This window comes from Carassius carassius, chromosome 46, assembly GCF_963082965.1.
Source record: "Carassius carassius chromosome 46, fCarCar2.1, whole genome shotgun sequence".
Taxonomy (NCBI): domain Eukaryota; kingdom Metazoa; phylum Chordata; class Actinopteri; order Cypriniformes; family Cyprinidae; genus Carassius; species Carassius carassius.
Window position 1 is genome coordinate 9,179,884 of NC_081800.1, and position 23,675 is coordinate 9,203,558.

General features: G+C 37.0%; 1 protein-coding gene across 1 annotated transcript; it reads right to left on the reverse strand.

Moving 5' to 3' along the window:
• Nucleotides 1–18,892: 18,892 nt before the first annotated feature.
• Nucleotides 18,893–22,690, reverse strand: LOC132128860 (keratin, type I cytoskeletal 18). Its single transcript, XM_059540238.1, has 7 exons — nt 22,164–22,690; nt 20,675–20,757; nt 20,417–20,573; nt 20,165–20,329; nt 19,932–20,057; nt 19,545–19,765; nt 18,893–19,404 (listed from the first exon to the last, which is right to left on the reverse strand). Exons 1-7 carry the CDS (start codon nt 22,599–22,601, stop codon nt 19,290–19,292), a joined length of 1,305 nt encoding a protein of 434 aa, XP_059396221.1. The 5' UTR covers nt 22,602–22,690; the 3' UTR covers nt 18,893–19,289.
• Between the last annotated feature and the right edge of the window lie 985 nt (nt 22,691–23,675).

The following is a 23,675-nucleotide window of genomic DNA, read 5'->3' on the forward strand; positions in this document are numbered from 1 at the left end:
ATGTAGCCTATATACTCTTGGTTTTCAACCACACACACTTTGCAAAGTTTCAGTAATGACGTCTGCATATTTATGAGGGATTTGCTCTCTAAGGCAAGTCGTGGCCTAGAGTTTGACTCCTAACCCTATAGGGTTGTGGGTATGAGTCTCAGGCTGGCAATACCACGACTTAGGTGCCCTTGAGCAAGGCACTGAACCCCCAACTGCTCCCCGGGCGCCGCAGCATAAATGGCAGCCCACTGATCCGGGTGTGTGTTCACGGTTTGTGTGTGTTCACTGCTGTGTGTGTGCACTTCGGATGGGTTAAATGAAGAGCACAAATTCTGAGTATGGGTCACCATACTTGACTGTATGTCACGTCACTCACTTAAGTAGTAGTGACTGACAGTGATGATAACCATAGCAATAGACAGGACAAAATATGTGAAATTACATTAAGAGAGCACCTTCACTAATTTCAGAAGCACCCTCTGTGATTATTTCTGGAACCTGGTTGATACTCTTTTATTGCAAAACTATATACAAAAACAACAAAATACAAATGCACTAAATAAAATAATTTAATAAATGCATATTTACAGTTAAAGCACTTAAAGGGTTATTTAACCCCAAAATGAAAATGTTGTCATCGATCACTTACCCCCATGTCGTTTTAAACCCGTAAATGCTATGTTCATCTTCGGAACACAAATTAAGATATATATGAAGACCGGGAGGCTCGTGTCTGTCCCATAGACTGCCAAGTAAAATACACTGTCAAGGTCCAGAAAAATATGAAAGATGTCGTCAGAATAGTCCATCTGCCATCAGTGATTCAACCGTAACGTTATGAAGCGACGACAATACTTTTTGTACGCGAAGAAAACAAAAATAACGACTTTATTCAACAATTTGCCTCCTCTGTGTTTCTCTTCATCAGCATAGCACCATTTTGGGTACATTCTGTGTCAGCCGCGACACAACAGTATGTTTTCTATGTGAATTTACACTTTGACACAGAACAGCTTACAATACTTGCTTCACGTACAAAAAGTATTCTCGTTGCTTCATAATGTTGTGGTTGAACCACTGATGGCAGATGGACTATTCTGACAATGTCTTTCATACTTTTCTGGAGTCTGACAGTGTATTCTACTTGGCAGTCTATAGTCTCAAGCCTCCCAGATTTCATCCAAAATATCTTAAATTGTGATCCGAAGACGAACGAAGCTTTTACGAGTTTGGAACGACATGGGTGATTAATGACAACATTTTCATTTTGGGGTGGAGTATCCCTTTAACTGAAATAAGTAGGCTATTAATAAAATAAATAACTAGAGAATGCTGACTTTAATCAGCTTTCTTCCATCTAATGAGTAAAGCCTAATCCTCACCTGAATTAGAAAAAAAAGCTCTTCTAGTCTTCACTGATGCCAAGACAACTTTTGAGCATGTACACGCAATATCTGTGCGAGAGCAGAGCCAATTCATAAAAGAACAATGTAGGCTATATTTAAAAGCACACGTCCAGTTTTGTGTGAGTGAAGGAAATCCGCTTGTGAGTGGAGAGATCCTTGTGCATTACGTGGATCACATTACATTAAGCACTCTTGATATTTGTGATATATCATGCTATAGAAACTGCCTAAAATTAAGTATAAAGAGGAGAAGAAAGCAGCCCCAGGCAGCTGCACAAGCCAGGATCCGCCACTGCCAGATGAAGTTAGAAATGTACTGAAAACAAGCCAGTTGCAAGGGCACCTGGGGTGACCAGCCAAATTCCAGGGGGAGGGTGGGGGGGGGGAGACTTTGGGCCACCTCTGGCCAGCACGTAGACATGCCCCTGCTTCCCTGGGTCATTAACATCACTGTTATGATCTGTGAAATCTTTCATAGTTCAGTTTGGGTCAGATGACCCTTCCCTGAGTCAATAACATCACTGTTATTGATTGTTAATGTCCAATGCAAGTTCTTTTACAGTGTTCATAGGGTGAAGGCTGCTGTTCTTTATTGCACAACAGTGAAGGTGTCTAATGTTTTTTGTCAAGTCTCTTATTTTTTCTGTTTAGCTTTTTGACAGTTCACAATGTAAATACACAATCCACGTAGTCTCTCATTAGTATCAGGATATATGGCATAATAATTATTGAAAGTTTATTTTAAATTATTATAGGTGGATGCAGTGGCATGTCATATTAAACTGCATTTTAAGCCTGCATAAAACACAGGGTGGCAGTGTTGTCACTGACAGAAGACAAAGCGTTTACCCACATTGAAGCTCATTTGTACTTTCCGGAAAGCTGATGTTATAAAGTACGTGTGACACAAATAGTTTAATGGCTGAAGTCTAAACCAGATGCTCAAGTGAGTGAAAAAGTGAAATAAGTGCCTTTGGTGAGTGTTGAATCGACACAGTTTTATATCATGACACCAGAAGTCTTCTTTTATTCTTTCACCTCCTCAAAAGTCTTTCAGATGATGGAAAAAGGAACTAATTCAGCTCATATTTTATAATCATTGCAGCAGGAAGCTGTTGCCACATGACACCATGCCTCATTCAACAGGGAACATCAAGCTTGACTTTCCCTCATTTTACGGGTTTGTTTTCACCCAAACTTCAGAGCAGTAACCATAGAAACAACTTCTGCGTGCCCAATAGGTCACTTAAGGGCAAGGCCGGAGCACGCGGGAGAATTGGGTGCCTGCCAAGCTTCAGAGAACATACCACAGTTCAACAGAGACGAGGCGGGGGAAGGCAAAGGTGACACCCACATCTTATGTATTCATATTTTTTCAGTGCATAACCTCAGAGACCGTGTCTAAAATAGTGACCAAACAGCTCAGCCTTTGTTTTGGCAACAGGGAGTCTTCCATTACCGTGCACACCAGTAGTCGTCACATGTGCTTGCTATATCATTGATTTCAGAAGAGATAGTGTACTATGACTGCTGCTGGTTGGTTTCACTTCCATTCTTAAACTTTGGTTTAGTTTTGGGCGATAAGAGTTTCAGGTTTATGTTTTGATTTGGATCTTGTGTTTGTTTTGATGCCACTACGTTGCCGGGAAGAGGATTCTTTTCATAGAGAGCCATCTATGTGATCTCTGTGTGATTATTTGCAGTTTGGAGAGCTGCAGCTATGCAAATCATGCTCTAATTTCCATATTGTCCACAGTGCTGCCTCATCTCTGCCATTTGGTTTCTCTACCTGGCGATGGCATGTGAAGTCATTGCCAGTAATTAGTGGTGCATATAAAAGAGTTTCTTTCCAAAACTCTTAACCAAAATTAACTTTTCATTAATTAATTTAGCTAAAAACTGAAACTGAAAATAAAGTTTCAGGAGTAACTAAAATCTTTATGCTGTAAAAACTGTTTATTAAAGGATGGTTTAAGAGAAAGTGGTATTTCAGTATTTCTACTCCAAAATGTCACATTTAATTCATTGTGTTACTTGCAATTTCTTTGTAATTGTTTGTTAAATTTACTTTAGCTAGAATTAACTAGTTAGAGTAAAACTTGTTTGTACACCATTTATTTATTTATTTCATGGTGTTGTCATCTGAGGTAACAAAACAGTTGTATTAAAGTTCTTCACCAACAAGCCGATTCTCAGTATTTCAGCTTTTTCAATTTTTAAATTCAAATTTTATACATATTTCTGCTACTCTAGCAATTTTTGTAATGTTTACTTGTTTTAATTTCATGTTGTGAACTGGACAACAAAATTAACCCTCACGGACGACTGACGCGCACAAATAAAAAGCAAACACAACTAAAACCCAGGCCTGGTCCTCTCTCGTCCGTCACTGTCGTCGCTCCAGTTTTATATCCTTCCATCTCCTCCATGGGCCTCGAGACCGGTGGGTCGAGCAGGTGTCGCTCATTTCCAATCACTCCACCGGCCTCGCTCCTCTTCCACGTCTCTCGGCCCCGACCCACTCGTCACATACCCCCATCGCCCCTCGCAGTCCGGGGGGTACCCTCGAGACTGCGCTCTACCCCCCCCTCCCTCCGGGGGGGACCTGCGGGAACCTGGGGGTAGGACAGACGAGGCGAGAGAAAAGGAGATGGAAGGAGGAGCGACAAAGACGAGAGAAGGGAGAGAAAAAAAAATAAAAAATCCGGTTCCCAGACGCACTGCTGCTCGGCCCTCCACCGGCTGGGCGATCTCCTCCGTAGTGCCTGGTGGTGGCACTGGACGGCCCTCAGCGGACGGCACGACACTCCTCCGCCGCCCGGTGGACGTCGACGGCTCCTCTGATTTTGGGCAGCCGGCAGGAGACCCCGTTCCCTGCTCCTCCCCGTTCAGGCGGATGGTAGGAGGCTCCGGCCACCTGGCGAATGGTGCCGACTCCTCTGCTCCCTCACGGACGGCAGCCGCCCCTCCACATCATGGGCGGCCGGCAGCTAGCTCGCCCGTCCCCGGCAACTAACTCCAGCCCACCGCCTCGAGTGTCCATGGCTGCACACTTCCTCGCCAGCTCGATGGCACCGCGGATTCACCACAGCGGCGAGGGATCATCAGCAGCGCGTCCCTCCTTCTCCCGGGTTTCGGCACCACTGTAGCAAATTAAACCTTCATAATCATTGGGAAGAAGGAGGTGGGAACCGGCGGACAATCAAATCAAACTTTTACAGGTGCTTCTCAATAAATTAGAATGTTGAGGAAAAGTTAACAATTTAACAAAACCCCACCAATTCCCACCAACTATTTAGCCAAAAAAAAAGATATATTTTTTTTCATCTGATTATTTTCAATTGGCAAAATTTTGAAGCCTCACTATCACTATCACTAATGTAATGTAGAGAATTATAATTGTACTAGGTTTTTTGTTGTTGTTGTTGTGCAAAAGGCATAAAATAATTAAAGAACAAATGAGCCTAGAGTTGCTGAGGCATGGAAAATCTGGGAAAAAAAGTGCAAACTTGTTCCTATTAAAACACAACCTGCTGTGTTGGATGTTTGGTTGTCAGGTTGTGTTCTGGTTAGTCAGTCGACTGTTGACTCTCTGGGGTTTGTTTGCCCACCTGAGTGCTTTATCAGCGCTGATGATGGGATCTATAGACCGGATCCTTTAGAACAGATGACAGGCTTTCTACAGACCAGAGAATAAAAGTCCTGTCTACACAGCTTCATCATTAACGCTCAAGTTTTGCTGTTGCGGATGAATAAACAGAAGCCTTTGACAAGAGTGAGGTGTGTCTCACCTGTTTGATGAGCTCGGTGTGTATAAACAGCTGCGAGTCTGTTTGACTTCCATAAGGAAAAGCATGCCATATCATTCCCTCTTTAGGATCCCTTTTACATGCATATGTTTTTTACAGTAGCAGAATGACACAAAACCTCTAGTATTGGAGGATGATGAAACGTTAATGACTTCAACACAACCAGATACATGACGTGTCTGAGTGATAATGGTAATACAAGTACATGATAAGTGATCTTTGTCACTGTTATTTTAATATTGATATGTACTGTTCGTTTTTATTCATATTTCGAAGTAGTTTTTATTTTTATACTTACTGATTTCATTTTAATTTTCGGTAAAGTTTTAATGAGTGTTTTTGTTTCTAAATGTCTATGTTGTATGCATTTTTATTTCAGTTTTGCTCTATTATAGTACATCAGGTTTTACAACATTTATTTTATTTTATTTTATTTTATTTTAAGTAAAGAACCTAAACCTGTTTTGCAATGGTTTTCGTTTTATTTTTAGTTAAATGTTATAAGCCTGATATGAGTGTGTATTGTCTTTACTGATCGTTCTCATGTGGAAGTGATGTTACTTTGACCTTAGGCTATCATTTATTTGACTGAACAAGCTGACCCCCTAAAAATTTGATGAGCTTATCTGTCAGCATGTAAATCTGCATTTTCCTAAGCCCCTTCTTCACACAAACCATGATTCACCATTTTAATTCAAATCTACCTTACCAGTTGATAATGTAATTACATTATAAATTATCCAAACCTTCTTTTTTAAAGGCATAAAGAGATTTATAATTTGACAAAAGATTTGTATTTTTCAAATAATTGCTGTTCTTTTCAACTTTCTGACAAAAATAAATAAATAAATAAGCACAGTTTCCATAAAAAAACAGATGCCGATTTGGTGAGCATAAGAGACTGCGTTCAAAAACATAAACAATCAGTAGTGTGATATTTTTATTTTTTTAAACATCCTACACTGACAAGCTAAAGAAATGTCTTTCCCCTCCATATAATGTTGTATTTCCTGTCAGTGCCTTTTCCCATGCTCTGCTATTTGCCTTTGTAATGATGTGTCAACATTGTAATAGATAAAAGTCAACTTAATTATGCTCACATCTTATCACTCTCTCTCTCCCTCTCTTACACACACACACACACACACACACACACACACACACACACACACACACACACACACACACACACACACACACACACACACACACACACACCAAACAGCTGCTATCTCTGCAGACAGAAGGCACAGTGTACGGCATGATTACTGACTGTATACACTCCAGTTTAAATATTAAATGAGAGTACAGTATGTTTATTATCTGTGCTTAAAGTAAAAATGTAGACTATAGCACAACTATAAATGTCTAGTGAAAGCAAGGAGGTGCTTAAAATAGACAAAAACTCAAAGGACATGGTGACCAGTTGCAGGACCTAAAATATAGACTTTCGTTTATACATATCTAGTTTAACCTAAAATAATGACTTTGATTTTTTTTAAAAAAGGATAGGTTATCATATTGCATCAGCTATACCCACTGAATCCTCATCATAAGTCTTGAAATAAGAAGTGAACTTCTTTCCGAGCAAATTTTGACATGTCACTGACACAGATGTCATTACACAGTCAGGGATGTATTTGGTGAGCTCACAATTCACACCCTTGTTCCTAATAGCAGGACGACTGTAGCTCTCTAATAACTTTAAATTGAAGATCTTCCCACTGCAGTGCATTACATAATTGTCTCAATAGTCAATGAATCATGTCTAACGCTCGGCATATTTGAACAAACCAATGATGTCATGATATCGGTTGTTGAAAAAATGCTACTTGTATGATCTCATTGAAACACATAAAAAATCTTTTGTTTGCAAGAAAGACGTCAACCCCAAAAGTCCCATTATTGTAAATCCAGCCCAGGATATCTATTTGAATGATTTATGTTTGGTTAATGGGTGTTCACTGAATACAAACAGAAACAGTTATATGCACGTTTAATTGACTTGACACCTCACCTGACTGCCGAAAACCACACAGTGAATGCACTTCGAGGAATATTTCAGGAAAGCACTTGATGCATACTGTTGATAACCACAAAAAAATCATTTTGACTTGTCCTCCCTTTTATAAAAGCCAAAATGGTTGTACTGTTAATGGTTTTAAATTGGGCTAATCTGTAAACTTTAAAATATTATATTCAAAAGTATATCCACAAGACATAAACAATATGCATGTTGATACGACTGTAGTAGGAAAAGTTACCAATCAGTTTATGTATAATCCACATTTTTATTTGCCATGACACATAATGACTAAAAACTTAAAACAGACATAAACTTTACTACTCAAAAAGTTCACGTTACGTAATGGAAGAATTTTGGAAAATATAAGAATCTGCCCCATTCACTTTCATTGTCCTATTTTACATTTATTGTATTTATTCATTCATTCATTCCTGAAAATGCCAGTTAATGTTATCAAACTTAGTCTAAAATCCTACTTACTTTTCACACACAGGTTATAAATACTCCCCCTACATTTTAGACTTAAAGGTGCAATAGGAGATCTTGGAAAATGCTAACATTAGCCTGATAGCACTGAAAGCAAATGTCCCAGCCACGCCCCCTGAATGCATTTATGCTCACAGACCAGAATACTAGAGACAACCTTACTACAATAAGACACATCAGCAGTTCACAATTTCAGTCCATTTTCCAAGTGAAGTAAACCCCTGCTCAGGGAGTAGGGAGCAATGAACACGGTGTAGGGATCATATCAATCAGAACACAGTTCATTCATGTAGCTCGAGATGGTCATCTGAATCGTGTTTGTTAACTATGCGAGACATGCAAAATGTGTGTGCGAGCACTAGAATTAAGAACCGCTGGGCTATATCATGTGTCATTAACCAACGATAAACCTTTAAAAGCACTACAAATCTAGGAAGGAAGACCAGGTTGTTGATGTTTGTCTGCCATTCTAGCTCTGTCTGTACAGTGTGCGTGAATGCGCTAACGGCGTATTCTGTCTGCACGAACAGGATGTGCAGAGGTATGCAGATACATACGTTGACAGGCAGGTAGGAAAGCTATTTAAAACGCTCAGACCGTGCATTTTGATTGGACGTACATTTTATGGTCTTACACCTTTCACAGAATATATAAATACAGATAAATAAATTTAAACCACTTAACTTAATGATTGCTATCGGGATGTGAAGAGACTTTCAACCAGCATAACAAAAAATGTTTCTGAAGACAATCACCTACTGCACCTTTAAAATGATCAGACTTTTAACAATTACTTGTAAATCTCTCATTATGCTATATTATTGCCAAATTCTGTATTCAGCCAATTATCTTCATTAAATTAGTGCAGGTTTTGTGTTTCTTTTTGGAGCTGAATGATTGTATGTCTCATGATCTTAACTTATGAACCTTTTCAAGTGATCAAAATGAACCATATTTAGTCAGAACAGCACAAGGGTTAAACTGCTTTATCCACATATGCCCTGATCTTGAAAGTAGCTTCTGCCTCCTTTATTTTATAAATGCAAGCTGTAATCAAATAATTTGTTTTTTTTTTGTTTGTTTTTTTGACCTTGCATGGAGAGCTATTTCTAAACTACAGCACCCTGACAGGAAAATGTAGTTAAGCACTACTTCACATGATAAATTAACCAAGACTGTGCTCTGAGATGTTTTGTTTAACATTAACAGATGTTTAAGATAAGATGTCATAACCTGTTTTCTAATTCCTTCATGTGAATCGCTACTTCGCAAGAGCACTGAAATTTGCACAGCATTTTTTCTTTCCCAACCTTCAACCTAACTCTTTGACAACAGGCCAACAGACTGACACAACTGAGATAAAGCACAAACACTCAGCTTCTAAAAAGAGGGAAAAAAATGCTTTCACATTACAGTAATCTTAATTTGTGAATGACTGAGAGATATATTTTCTTATATTTATCTGTTTTATCTGTCACATTTTTGTGCCTCTCATTATCTTCAGCCCACATTATTTTTTTCATGGGAAACACTCTCTTACCTTAGTCCGGTTATGCAACACATAACTAGATGAAAGAGAAATGTCAAACACTATTTGGTTAATGAGACATGTATTTGCCAACTTGATATAAACAAATTATTCCTGATGGTTCGATGGACTTTAACACAACCAAAGCATTATTATGTAAACATTGCACAGACGCTTCTGTCTACTAAAAGATACACATTTGCACATTCCCAATGACCACGAATAAGACACACATTAACTTGTCAGATGGTCCATGAAGCCAAAGCCACCTGGCCATGAGTTTCTACCTTATGCATCTGATTTTGAAATACAAGTTTGACGCAATCACATACAATATACGCAATCACACTGAGATTCATCCTTAATGGTAACAGATACGTCCAAGCCTCCACCCACCAACAAAAAAGCCCTCCCAGCTGATAGTAGCACAGTGTGAATGAATGTAATGAGTATCTCTTAAGGTTTATACATACCAGCACAGCTATGTCATTTGGCTTGACGGCTTGTAAGAAGACACTGTACTTACGGAAGAGTGTCATCATGGTCATAATATTCAGTAAGTATGACTAAATATTTAGCAACACATTGCCCAAAACAACATGCAGTACACTTATTATAGGGACAATCTTTTTAAGCAACCTGGGTTTGATGTTTTGCATAATAGAAGTTCCCATCTCTTTTGTTTTTGTATCAAAAATATAGTAAAACACTTATAATGAGAAATATATACGTGAAAATAAATAAATAAATAAAATTTATATTTATTCCTGTGATCAAAGCTGAATTTTTAGCAGCATTATTCCAGTCTTCAGTGTCACATGATCCTTCAGAAATCATTCTGATGTGCTGATTAGCTGCTCAAGAAAGTTTTCATATTATTATTATTAAGTTTTTTTTATCTACTTAATATTTTGATACATTTTATTAGTATTTTGATACAAACCATGATCCATTTTATTATGAATAGAAAATTCAAAACATTTATTTTGAATGGAATACATTATTGTACAGTAAATAAATAAATAGATTTTTATATTTTTGTAACATTCATTTTTTTACTTTTACTTTTGATAATGTTAATGCATCCTTGCTGTTACATTAATTTATTTTAAAGAATCATACCAACCCCAGATTTATAAACAGCGTGTGTATAAAATAACTGCTTATTTTATATTTATATTTTTTTAGATATTATATTATTTTCTAAATTTCTACATAATTTTTTAAATATAGCCTAGATTATATAAATATATAAAGTAAAGATAGAAAAATATAAGTAAAAGTATACATGTATATATATATATATATATATATATATATATATATATATATATATATATATATATATATATATATATATATATATATATATATTATGTTTCTATACTAGTCAAATATTTATGGTCAAATATGTATTCATATGTATGTTTAAATAAGGCTACAGTCATTTGCTTAGTACTTCACCCACTGCCTAAATGAAGTCATTGGTCTTCAGGATTTAGATGGCCTCTCTCTGGGAATTTGTGCTCTTCTCACTATTTGTAATAATACCAATCTGTATCTGCAGCGTTCTCCCCCAGTGCCCCATAAAGAGTCATTTATTTCATTTAGCCTCTAAGTTCTGTGGGCGTAGCAGAGGTATTTGCAGTAGCACCAAAATCCCTTTTTTGGTCATATCTGTGTTAGACGAGATCTGAGGCCAGTGATGACTATGAAGTTGTTCATATCTAGTCATTATAACAGTTTGATCCCCAACCTTGTGCTGTGTTATTTGGCTAGCGTCTCCATACGGCTGGAATTTTAGATCTGGCCCAAGCAGAAAACTTCTGAAATAAGCTTCCTACGAAGCCTCTGCTTGTTATTTGTGTCATGAGGCCACAGATTATTTTCTAATTAAAGTGTAGTTTGAATGTCTTTTTATAACCCCTCTGACAGGGCTGATTTTAATTACATTTTGACGAAAACTATAACACTGCACGAAAAAGCAGACTTGGCCTTTTTGCTTCCATAATGTAACTCTTGTAGCTTATCTTGGCCTATCATGATTAATGACCCTAGTCATGTCTATAAAGATAACACAATATCTTTTTACTTGTCATACTAAACCTTTCCATAGTGTGTCATATACAGCCAGAGAGAGAGAGAAAGGGAGAGAGAGAGAGAGAAACATTTGTGTAAAAAGACAGATATATATAGAAAGATATTTGCAATAATGGCCTGAAATCTATGGAAGTGAAGATGTGCTAACAGCTTATCAACACCAGGGATTCAACGTGACTGTCATGGGTCAAGTATTTGTAAAGGAGGTCACTGTGAGCTAATGGACACTCGTGAGACATAAACACACTTGAAAAATTATGAGCAACTCCAAACGACAGCTAAACTACCATTAACGCCAAGGATGACACCAAATATTAGACTGAAAGGGGGCCGAATGTAAATGTTATTGGAATAATTAATCCAGTAAGGATATTTCTATCATTATCTGCTCATGTTATTCCATACCCATAGGCTGTTATTTCAGTTTGTGGAATACAAATGGTGAAATTTTGAAGAAACTGTTTTGGTAAAACTACCCCTGTTGTGTTCCCGTCATTTTAAGCCAGATAAGATTTTCTTTTTACTGAGCATTATAGTCGTATTGGACTAAAACACTCTGATGTTGCTCACACAGGATATTAAACTTGAGGGATTTTTTTTCAACTTTGTTACACTTGTGGTGGTCATTGACAAAAATGACCAGACAAAAAAATATATATATATACAGGTGCATCTCAATAAATTAGAATGTTATGGAAAAGTTTCTTTATTTCAGTAAATCAACTCAAATTGTGAAACTCGTGTATTAAATAAATTCAGTGCAGACAGACTGAAGTAGTTTAAATCTTTGGTTCTTTTAATTGTGATGATTTTGGCTCTCATTTAACAAAAACCCACCAATTCATTATCTCAACAAATTAGAATATGATGACATGCCAATCAGCTAATCAGCACAAAACACCTGCAAAGGTTTCCTGAGCCTTCAAAACAGTCTCTCAGTTCATTCACATTCATTGCCAAAGAAGCTGACTGTTCACAGAGTGCTGTATCCAAGCATGTTAACAGAAAGTTGAGGGGAAGGAAAAAGTGTGGAAGAAAAAAAATTCAAAACCAACCGAGAGAACAGCAGCCTCATAAGGATTGTCAAGCAAAATCGATTCAGGAATTTGAGTGAACTTCACAAGGAATGGACTGAGGCTGGGGTCAAGGCATCAAGAGTAATAATGTTTCAAATATTGTTTTTTCTCTCTCTCTCAAAAACCGCATAAGCTCAGATCATTGAGACCTATAACCAATAAGTTCCAAAAACAATTATGAAACTTTTTGACAAATTGAAAACAAGCGACAAAAATAATTATTAATTATATTTATATCCAATATTTGGATATAAATATAGCATAATGAGAGATTTACAATTCCAAATCATTTTCGGCACAGCAAGGTTAAGAATCAGTCACTGAAACATGATCAACCACTAATCTGACGTAATCTTGCATGCTCAGTTATGCCACATGGTACTGATATAAAGGTGACTTGAAGATCAAAAGGTAATTTTCTGTAGCCATTCAAACTAAGAGGCTTTTTAAAGATGAGTGATGGATATGTATGACGTAAAGCAAACAGAGTCAGTAGTTCAACTCTGTCACCATGCCATCAATATGGGCAGCTAAATTAGTATTGACATCCACCGGACCACCACCATATTTGGTGTAAATAGTGTACTGCGATGCCATAATCCTAATGCAATTTTAAAACTCCATATTGAAAGAGGTGTGTCATATTACATGACGTTATTATATGTCAGTCACAAGAAGGCCTTTTTGACAATTGACATTTGACTTTTTCAGACATTTGACTGATGTTTGCCTGTTTGTCAGATGTTTTATTAAATAAATGAAGTGTTAACATTATTTAAATCTCTTAGCCTTTCTTTTATTGTTGACTGCGACTGTACATTTCTCAGCTAAACTGCACAAATATCCTCCTCCTTTTTCACTATTTTTATCATGCTTTTTTGTAAAACTATATATATATAATTTTTATTTTTTTATTTTTTATTCTATTTTTGATTTTTTATAGATATTTTCTGAAGTAATTTGGGTTAGGTCTGAATGCCTAACCCCTAAGTATGGGCTATGTTAAACAGTGTTGCATGCCTTTGCAAACACCACTAGTTATTTTGAGATTTCCTGGGCTGTACAAAACATTAAGAAAGAGCTCAGTTTTCTGTTTAGGGAGTGTACAGTTGGTAGAAGCTTAAATTGGTGTACTATGGTCCATTCAGTTCTCCTCAAATTCTGCAGCTGTATATGAGGACGGCAGGAAGCTGGTCAAACTGGTCACTTAAGACGCTGATTTTACAGGCACCTCTCATTAACCCTGTTTTTCTAAAGCCCTTTCATTGATGCAAAATGGTATTTTGTGTTCTTGTGATAATTCAGCTTATAGCTAAGAATACAAATCAAGAGCCGGCAGCTGTTTATCCCAGTGATTTTGTTATGTAACTGACAACTCCCTCGAGTGTGGTTACTAAAATGCTGTATAATAATCTCAAGAAAATGAAGTGTATTTTGAATGATGTGTAATTAGGCTGAAGGGCTCCTCCCACTAGAGATTTATATATAGCTCACTGAATGAGCTCAGTCTTTCTTAACTAGCATATGCTGACTCGTATACGTTGGCCAGAGTTTTGTTTCCATGTCTACACAGTCTGGTTTTGATTTGTTTTTGGTTGCCATGGTTATACTGGTTAAAATTCCGTTGGGTTTCCCCCCTAAATTAAAAACGTAGGTTGCCAAAATGGTTGGCTGCATGCTGTTTGCCTCAATACACTCTGAATCTTAAACACACATGGGAAAATCTAACGGCTATATTGTGGTCTTTCATCAATTCTTAAATATTTCTAGGAGATTTCGAGCTGCCCAGACTTGATACTTATCATACAACTGACTGAGAGAAATGTCTGGAAGACTGAGGGTCTTGTTTAGTTACATAGACACTGTCATACCAAAAATACCCCTGTGAATATGGGATGCATTTCAGACCAAACTCCCAAAAAACATGGATCGTCAAGAACATTTCTGATTAACTACACTTTATACAGTTTATAATGCTGCATTAGTGTTCTGAGAGATTAACAAATGAATTTTGCATATATACATTTGGGTATCATTACATAGCAGTGCTTAGCATCTTTAAGAATAGTTTAAACATTGCTATATAGAATAAGAATGAGGGAAGCAAGAGAGGGAAGGGGGAGTGTGGCTCAGGTTTTATGAAAGCAGCACCTATGAGGGATATCTGGAGGTAATCTCCTGTCTAAGGAGAGCAGACATGAGGAATGTTATGTGGGATTCAAAGGATCATATCCCCCATCTCTCTCTTTATTGTTTCTGCTATTAACTCTTTCCCTATCCTGTTGTTGTTTCCTTCTTTTGTCAGGAGTCTTTACTATGTATAAGTATGATGGAAGGTCATAGATGGGAGACTGTGGAAACTTAAAGTGTGTGAGCTGAGCTATATCTCATAACAGGGCTTGTGAAATCAAATCTTTAATTAGTGATGCTTGCTAAGGGTAATAAAATGGGTGAATTAAAAAAAAAAACACCAGAGCCATTTTTAGGGTTTAAATAACATAGAGACTGAGCTGTGGGTACTTTTAACTTGGGATAGTAAGAAACAAGCTAGCAACCACTCAAAATCTCTAGTAACCAACTAAATATCTTATTTAATATTTAATATTAACATTAATCTATAAAATTTGAGTGCCTTGGAGTTCTTGTCCTTAAATTAACATTAATATGTTTGAACACCATAATGAATAAGAAATAATAAAGTAAGGACGTCACAACAAACTAGCACCTAGTTTTGCATTGCCAAGCACCACAGTTTCTATATATAAAATTAATTAGTTAATCAGTTAATTTGTGGCACAAGTCTCTAAGAGTTAATTTATGCAATGACCATTCTGAAAATCTAAGGAGGCGTGAAGGAAATAGAAAATACCCAAACAAGGGCACTTACATGCTCCCTGGGAAGCGTAAAAAAAACAAATATTGATGTGCAGTAGTGCGTCACTGTTCAGCAGGAATGTAGGACCTTCCCAGAATAATGGGAAAACGGAGGATGTGCAATTAAGATGACTAATTCAATAGGAAAAAAAAAAAGCTAAGTCGTTTTACTGAGTTGGTACCAAGATTTTAACACACTGAAGTATGTCTATACCATGACTATTCTGGCTTTGATTATATAACGTATTGTTCAATTTCTGTTTTGCTGAAATACAGTATAATGGTAACAAAAGCATTTTGTGTAAATGTCTGGACAGAATAAAATGAGTTGTGTTGGCAGCACAGAAGTGGTATTCTTGTCATAGCATGTGATCATAGGAAAGTCTTTTCTTTCATCTATTAAATAAGGTATTAAAAAGAAGGACATCAGTGCATTGAAGTACAAAAGAATTACCCTAGACACTGTGCATGTAAATTAAGCTGATTATTTTTTAGTCTAGATTGTGATTTAAATGCTTAGACAGTTTTTTAAATAATCTATTGATGCAAATTTGAAGAAACTCTTGTAAACTTTAAAACTGCGCAGAAAACTTATCTGGCTCATTTTGGCCTGCGCAGACCATTTTGCAGTCCAGCTCCACTTTTCCATCCACAAATGTCTGCGTTGACATCGTCATTTGAAAACCAACCATCTTTTCCTCTGAATAGGGAGTATTTGAGTGGAAACAGTGCTTCACAGTTAGCCGCAAATTCCCCCTTTTACAAGCCCACAGTAGAACAGTGTATACTGTCAATGTTCAAGTCAGTTCATGGGGTTCGCCTCCATATATAAATATAAAACTGATACTAACATGCCAAAAAAGTTATAAAAAGTGGGTATTTATCTTAAAAGTAAGAAAACATGGCTTTAGGCCTGGGTTTATGATTGAGGTTTCTCAGTACTGATCGCAGTGCAACACAGTATTGGTTATACCACTCTGCTATGCTAATTACTTCAGTAGAAAAAATTCTACAAACTTATATATATATATATATATATAGAGAGAGAGAGAGAGAGAGAGAGAGAGAGAGAGAGAGAGAGAGAGAGAGAGAGAGAGAGAGAGAGTATAGAGAGAGAGTATAGAGAGTGATTGGGAGATTAAGATGCCATTGGATAATAAGCTTCGGGCCTAAATGCTAAACACATTTCAATTGTTTTCGGTGCTTCTTCTAAAACGCTATCCTAAAAATCTGACTCATAACGCCTAGCAGGCAAAATGCTAATTAAGTCCAAGAATGAACATTGTTTATTTTGATAGGTTACATTTTTCACTTAGACAGATTTCCAGGAAAGATTACCTGTCAAGTGTTTGCTCCAAAAAGATAAGGGCAATCACTCATTTCTTTTAACAACTTAGAAAACACATTTTTTATATTAGTGTAAGTAGACCTATCGTGACAAGGGAGCATAGTTTTTATATTTATTGTCAGTAGGCTGATTTGTTGTAAGGATGAAGTACAAAATAAGACCTTAATTTTGTTTTCATTTTGCTCTTTCATTATGAATGACTGTTGGAACACCACTTTCTGTTTTCTTTTTCTGTGATGACATGTTGAAAATGCCTGTTAGATCCTAAGGGTCCAATTTCCTTTTCATGACATGAAAATGAAACTTTGACATTGCTAACAGAGTTTGAGTACAGTTACACTATATGTTTTCAATTAAGAGTGTTGCTTTCCAATACCTTGTTCAAATTCTGATTCAAAGGAAATACTAATTAAAGAATATAATTATACTTTATTCAGAATATTTATAGTGTTTCTGCGATATTGGCTTGTGCTGTTGTCTTTCATTAACATTAGTGATCTCTTGTTTTGGTCTCTTTTTGATAGTACTTGAGCTGGAGGACACTATTTTTCCATCCACTAGTGTCTGGGTGACAGTCTCTAATGTTGTCCAGAAGGATTCTTTCTCTAATCTGTAAAATATCTGGTAACACTTTAGAATACTGTTTCTTACTTACTACATAACTAATAAGGAATTATTGAAGAACTAACAGGTGATTATTCATTAACACTTAACTCACTACTGTTAACTACTAAGGAAGATGTGTTAACTAATCAGTATGTAGTAATATAATTTTATGATTGGGTTAAGTAACAGTTAGCTAATCAGTAACTAATATATTCTGTGATACCTCCTGAAGAACTACTATTCAGTTTTATTTATGTGTACTATAATCAGATATTAACCATTTGATGTAATTTCTTTTACTCAATAAGCTCCACTTTCAATCCCTCAACATCATTTTCCAGATGCAGTCGTGCCACGTTGGTGTCATCCAGCATCTTTCTCAATGCATTTATGTCAGCTTCAACATGTTGTCTTAGATGCAGTTAATTTTCAAACCTATAGACACATTACATTAATGGTTTCTTTATTGCTAGTCAGTGGCACGTTGCAGTATGGGGAGGGACATTTTCAGTTTAGTCACTGGACAAAAAAATTTACCCAAAAAAAATCACTGATATGTTCGGTTAATTTTTCTGGGAAAGAAATTTTAAATGTATATATCTTTAAATTTTCCAGCTTGCACATAGTTCTTGACATATACATTGGCTCGATGCTAATACACATGGAATAAAATCCACAAAACCTAGTTTGATTTCATGGAGTCTTTAAAACAACCTTACTTGACCCTGTTGTCATCGGCAGCCAACTTGGCATTGTCAATTTGAGGACTCACATTTGCATTGCTCTTAACCATCACCAGAATCTAAATGGACATAACCAAAAAGGTACAATACAGTCTATTGTTACTAGTTTATTATCTAAGCCCATTATAGAGAATCCGTTTCTCAAAAGTTAATTACATGCCGTACTCAAGGGCACATTCAAAGATCAGTTTCTGAGTCATCCATATTTTGAACTTTACCTGCAACCCTTGCATTACACCCACTTCACCCTATAGTAATGTGCAAACTTTAATCTCTAATAAAAAGTAAGTAATATTTTTTTTATAAAATAATAAAAAATAATTTTGCATATTAAGTTAACAATTTTGTCCTGTGCAGTAAAGTATTCCAGTGGACAGAAGTACCAGTTACTTTTTTGTGTAGTTTATCGAAGATGGATTGGTAGTGACTGTAGTCCTTAGTATCTGGACCTTTTTTCTCCAGAACCTAGCAGATTTGTGAATTTTGATTGATGAATTTCATTTTTATATGGGACACAAAGAAGATATTTTTATATAAAATAATTGTATATCATATATATTTATACCAAATATTTTTATATTATATTTTTAATAGCAAATTGTTTGTTTGTTAGTTTTTTTTTTTTTTTTTTTTTCCCGTACAATTAAAGTCAGTTCAATTTGAGGTTTCACAAGGTTATATGGTGGGCCCCCTCATATTTGTGCTACATCGCCCAAAGGAACTTTGAACTAAACCGTGCAATTTTTGACCCCATTGTTTTTCATTGTGTGGACACTCAAAGTATCTTTTGTGTTCTGAAATTCACACAATTGTTGGGTTATTTGGGTCCCCCCCCAAAAAATTGATCAGACTGACTGGAATAATGTCATATAACTTTAATGACAAGCACAATGCAAAGGTTGAATGAAAGTGTCTTTTATTTGAAAGGACAAGACATCATGACAACAACACAACATAAAACCAAAATGGGACAATTTATGACCATAACAAATCATTGTCATTACAAAAATGTGTAATAAAGTTCAATAGTGTTTTTTGACTTTCAGTCTTTTTTGGTTGTAGTTATTAAAATGTTATAAAAAAACTAAAAAAATAAAACAAAGATTTTTTTTGTTTTAAGTTAGTGTTAAATCTCATTGCAAATGTGCTCTGAGACACTTACAATAAGGTACTATTGTAAGTACTAATGGACTAAATAAATATTTAATGTGTTAGCAGCCTGTCTTTGGATCATTTTATCATTGACCCATGTGGTTTTTTCTGATGTGTTGTGGAGGCTGATCTTAAATTTGATGTTCAAAATTTCTTCTCCTTGGTTTCTGTGCTTGAAGACACCACTTTCCCATCCACCAACGTCTGTGTGACCGTCATTACTTTCACCCTCTTTTGCTCTTCAAGAGCATCGTGGAGCCTGCAGGAGGAAACATACTTGTTACAATCAAACATACCTGTTACTAGCAAACCTAGTCAAAGTTTTAAAACAACATGACATGTCTACACAAATGGTGAACTGCTGTGAAAAATCTCTGTATGCTTCAGAAGAAAACATACTTGAAGTCCCCGCCGTCCAGAAGTCTCCTGTAGGTAGCAATTTCTGCCTCCAGCTTCATCTTGAGGTTCAGCAGAGCCTCGTACTCCTGCGTCTGATGCTGGATGTTGTTGCGCAGTTGTGTGAGCTCAGCCTCCAGTCGCATGGTGACAGCATTGAGACTCTCAATTTCCATGTTGTAGCGCATTTCTGTGTCTCGCAGAGTGGCCTCCAGTGATCCTTTCTGGAGAATCAAACAAAGAGAACCCAGGAGTTTGAGCAGACTTCATTGAGAACAAGTTTTGAGACAAATTTAAGACATGATACTTGGATACAGCTAATTTAATAAAAAGGATTGGAAAGACCAGTAAATTGCAGCTTCTACAATGGCTACTAGTAAACAAACTCACCAGGTTCCTCTGTGACTCCAGCTCGATCTCCAATGTCTGAATCTGTCTGCGCAGTTCGTTGACTTCTGTATGTGCACACTGGAGGGCCTCTGTGTTCTGAATGACTTGTACCTGAATCTCTGTGATCTGGAGAAAACATACAATTTCACTTTAGTTGCTATACAGTGGTATCGAAGTGCAACATTGTTTAACAAGACTTGATTTCGAGAAAATAATTGTCTTTTTGAATATACCTGAGATTCGTGCCAAGTCTTCAGCTCCTCCTGGTTCTTCAGGGCCATCTTCTCATACTTGGATCTTATCTCCTCCATGATCTTGGCTAGATCGTGTCCTTTAGGGGCATCAACATCCACCTGCACTCCTGAATGGGAGATCTGGTTACGAAGCTCCATTACCTCCTGTTGGGTGAAGAGACCATAAAATAAGTCTTAAAGCAACACTTTTAATGGATTATGAGGTAGACAAATATGCCGGTGTGCACTCACATTGTCATGGTTCTTCTTAAGGAAGATGAGCTCTTCCTTAAGGGCCTCAATCTCACTTTCAAGGTTCATGCGGTTCATGTTGGTGTCATCGATGACCTTTCTCAGGCCAGCAATGTCAGCCTCCACACCTTGGCGGATGGACAACTCAGATTCATGCCTGCAGGCACAACAAAGGTCAATGGTTCGCTCTTCTAGGAAACTAGGAAAGTTCCCATGAGGTCAAAATATGCATTATGTTTCACAGTTTTGTTAACTCACTTGACTCTGAAGTCATCAGCTGCCAGGCGGGCGTTATCAATCTGGAGCACTAGACGGGCGTTGTTTGCAGTGGCATCAAAGATCTATTACCAAAACAGAAATCACTTAATTGAATCAGTCAGGAAACCACCACTGAACAATGCAATGTGCAATTATTACACTTCACCTAACTTTAACTGTTTTACAAATTATTTAAAATGATGTATAATGTGTAAATCACATGGTCACTGTATAACCAGCTGCAGTACCATCTTCTGTTTTAATGTCTTAGTTTGCTTAGATAAGAGGTACTGGAGGACAAAGTTCAATTCACAGTTAGTTAGATAATTATTAACCAACAGCAATGCTGGAAACACAGCTGGTGTCTGTTTTAAATTAAATTGTATAGCAGGAAGAGCAGGGGTTAAGCTGGATTTCCTGTGGGTATTTTTTTGTTTTTTGTAAATGCTTTCCATGTTTGTAAGCCAGCATTTGTTGGCATTGTGGGAAAGGTGTGGAGACATATAGGCCTGGTTTCATAGACAGGGCTTAGCCTAAACCAGTATTAGGCCATAGTTCAATTAGGACATTTAAGTAATTTTTATAAACATGCCTTAGAAAAAAATATTACTGGTGTGCATCTTGAGACAAAACAAAGGCACTGATACATTTTAAGATCAATCAGTACAAGTTTCTTTCATTTGAAACAACTCAGACTTGCATTTTAGTCTAGGACTAGGCTTAAGCCTTGTCTGTGAAACCGGGGGATAATACTTAAAAAGTTTAATAGACTTTTATTATTTTATTATTATTTCTGATAATACTATCTGGTTATAGCTTTAAAGTTCAGCTTCAGGATACAGTTGGTGTGAAACTGACTCTAATAAGTATTTTATAATTAACAGCATCTGCTTTATGAACTTCTTTTCCAGAAAATGTACAATAGGACTATTTACATGTAGCTATGAATTAAGCTAAATTAGCTAGGAATATCTCTGGCAAAGTCTCACAGCTGGTCACATTTTGCACCGTCTGAATTATCTCGACTTTTCCATTTCCCTTATGACACAGAGAGAGACGCTAAACATCTCAGACCCAAGTGTTTCCACCCACAGGGAATAACCAAGCATCTGGATGTGTAACATGACAAGAATAAACACAGGATGGAAACGCTTATTCACCGGAATACCGGCTGAAAGTTACCACGGCCATCCCACAGAGGCTGAGCCTCCCTCCCCCATGCCTTCCCCTGTTTTTGGTTTCACCCATGGTTTATTTTTTGGTTCTCTGCCTATCAGTGCTGGCCATCAGTAAACTCTCATTCAGCTCTTTTCAGCTTTAAATTACAAAGGAATGCCTCTGTTTTGTTAGTTTCTGTCCTGAAACCCAATAAATGTCCACTAGACTGTTAATAAACACAAAGCAGCACAATTAGACTGTCACATTGAGTTCTTTATAGATGCCTTAAATTTTCTGTACATTTCTCCTATTCAAACTCATTCAGACTCACCTTCCTGCGCAGATCGTCAATGATGGGCTGGAAGCGGCTGTAGTCACAGACTTCAGGACCTTTCTTCTCCAGGGCCTCGCGGATCTTCAGCTCCAGCTTGCTGTTGGCCTGCTCCAGGGTCCTCACTTTCTCCAGGTAGGAGGCCAGACGGTCATTCAAGTTCTGCATGGCCATCTTCTCATTGCCCATGATATCACCGGTGGCTCCAGTGGCACTCACATGGATGGAGCTGGACATTGAGGGAAATCCAACTCCACTGTGGACACCTGAGTAGGAGGCAGAGGAGATTCGGGTTCCTTGACCTCCAGCGCCGCCGTAGATGCTTGCAGCCCGGTAAGTCGGCACGTTGGTGGTACGCTTAATGGACATCTGGGACATATGGGACACCGGCACCTGGGAGGTGGAGGAACGCACGCTGTAGCTTGATCTCAAACTCATGGTCGCTGAAGTGAATGAACAGATGAGTGACTGAAGGCCTGGAGAGAGGTAGAGCTCAGTAACACAGCCAGAAGAGTACACAGGGCATGAAGGACACTCTCAGGCTTTATGAACAAACTGCTCATAGAAGTCCTGCCCACAGGCCCCTCCCTTCAGCCAATCACATTCCTCCATGTCTAGAGTGTGGTTCTGTGGGTTCTGTGACTGGATTCCTTTAAGACGTTTGTTATTACAAGTGGCTCAATTTTACCTCTCTGAAATTAGAGTGAAACGTTCTTCACATCTGGAAGTTTTTTTTTTAATCAAAAGAACATGCCGTCCTATTATTAACAAAATATGATGTAATCTGAACATGGAACATCTCTGATACAGATATGCTAAACAAGAAAGAACAACTTATTTATTAACATTACAATAAGTTTTTATACATCAGCATGAGTAAATCCTATAGTTAACATGAAATAGCAGAAATATCCTTTAAATATGTATTAATGTAGGTTAAATTGATAAATGTACTCATTTATAACAAGATTTGGAAGTTAAACTATGCTTAAATGCATTTTGACTTTAAGTTGTAGTTCTACATGAATATTACTCAATGTATTTTCAACATGAATTAACAATGAACAATTTATTTCTAAATGAACATCCACCTAGATTAATAAATGCTGCAAAAATGTGCAGATTGTTAGTTTGGGATACCTAATGCCTAACGCTAACAGTTTTTGTAAAGTGTTACCTTAGTCAAACATCTGTAAATGTTATTTTTGTTACATACACACACACACACACACATACACATCTGTGATGATATATATATATATATATATATATATATATATATATATATATATATATATATATATATATATTGTAGGATGAAGATTACAAGCTCTATTGAGTAACTTGCTTCCAGAGAATCCAAACCTCTTCACACTCATATTGAGAAATCATTACATTTTGCAAGCTTTCATGTTTCAGCAGGCAATCTTGCTAATCTTTCTTATCTTTCTCATCTTTCTCTCTTAACCAGTGCACTGGAAAAACGGGCATATATAGGTTTAGCCTATCAAG

Excerpts from the sequence above, each read along its gene's own strand:
- LOC132128860 (XM_059540238.1), bottom strand. The coding sequence starts at position 22,601 with ATGAGTTTGAGATCAAGCTACAGCGTGCGTTCCTCCACCTCCCAGGTG. Across the intron at positions 20,574-20,674 it reads GCTGATGACTTCAGAGTCAA|GCATGAATCTGAGTTGTCCA; the intron begins GTGAGTTAACAA and ends TTGTGCCTGCAG. Across the intron at positions 20,330-20,416 it reads TTAAGAAGAACCATGACAAT|GAGGTAATGGAGCTTCGTAA; the intron begins GTGAGTGCACAC and ends TTCACCCAACAG.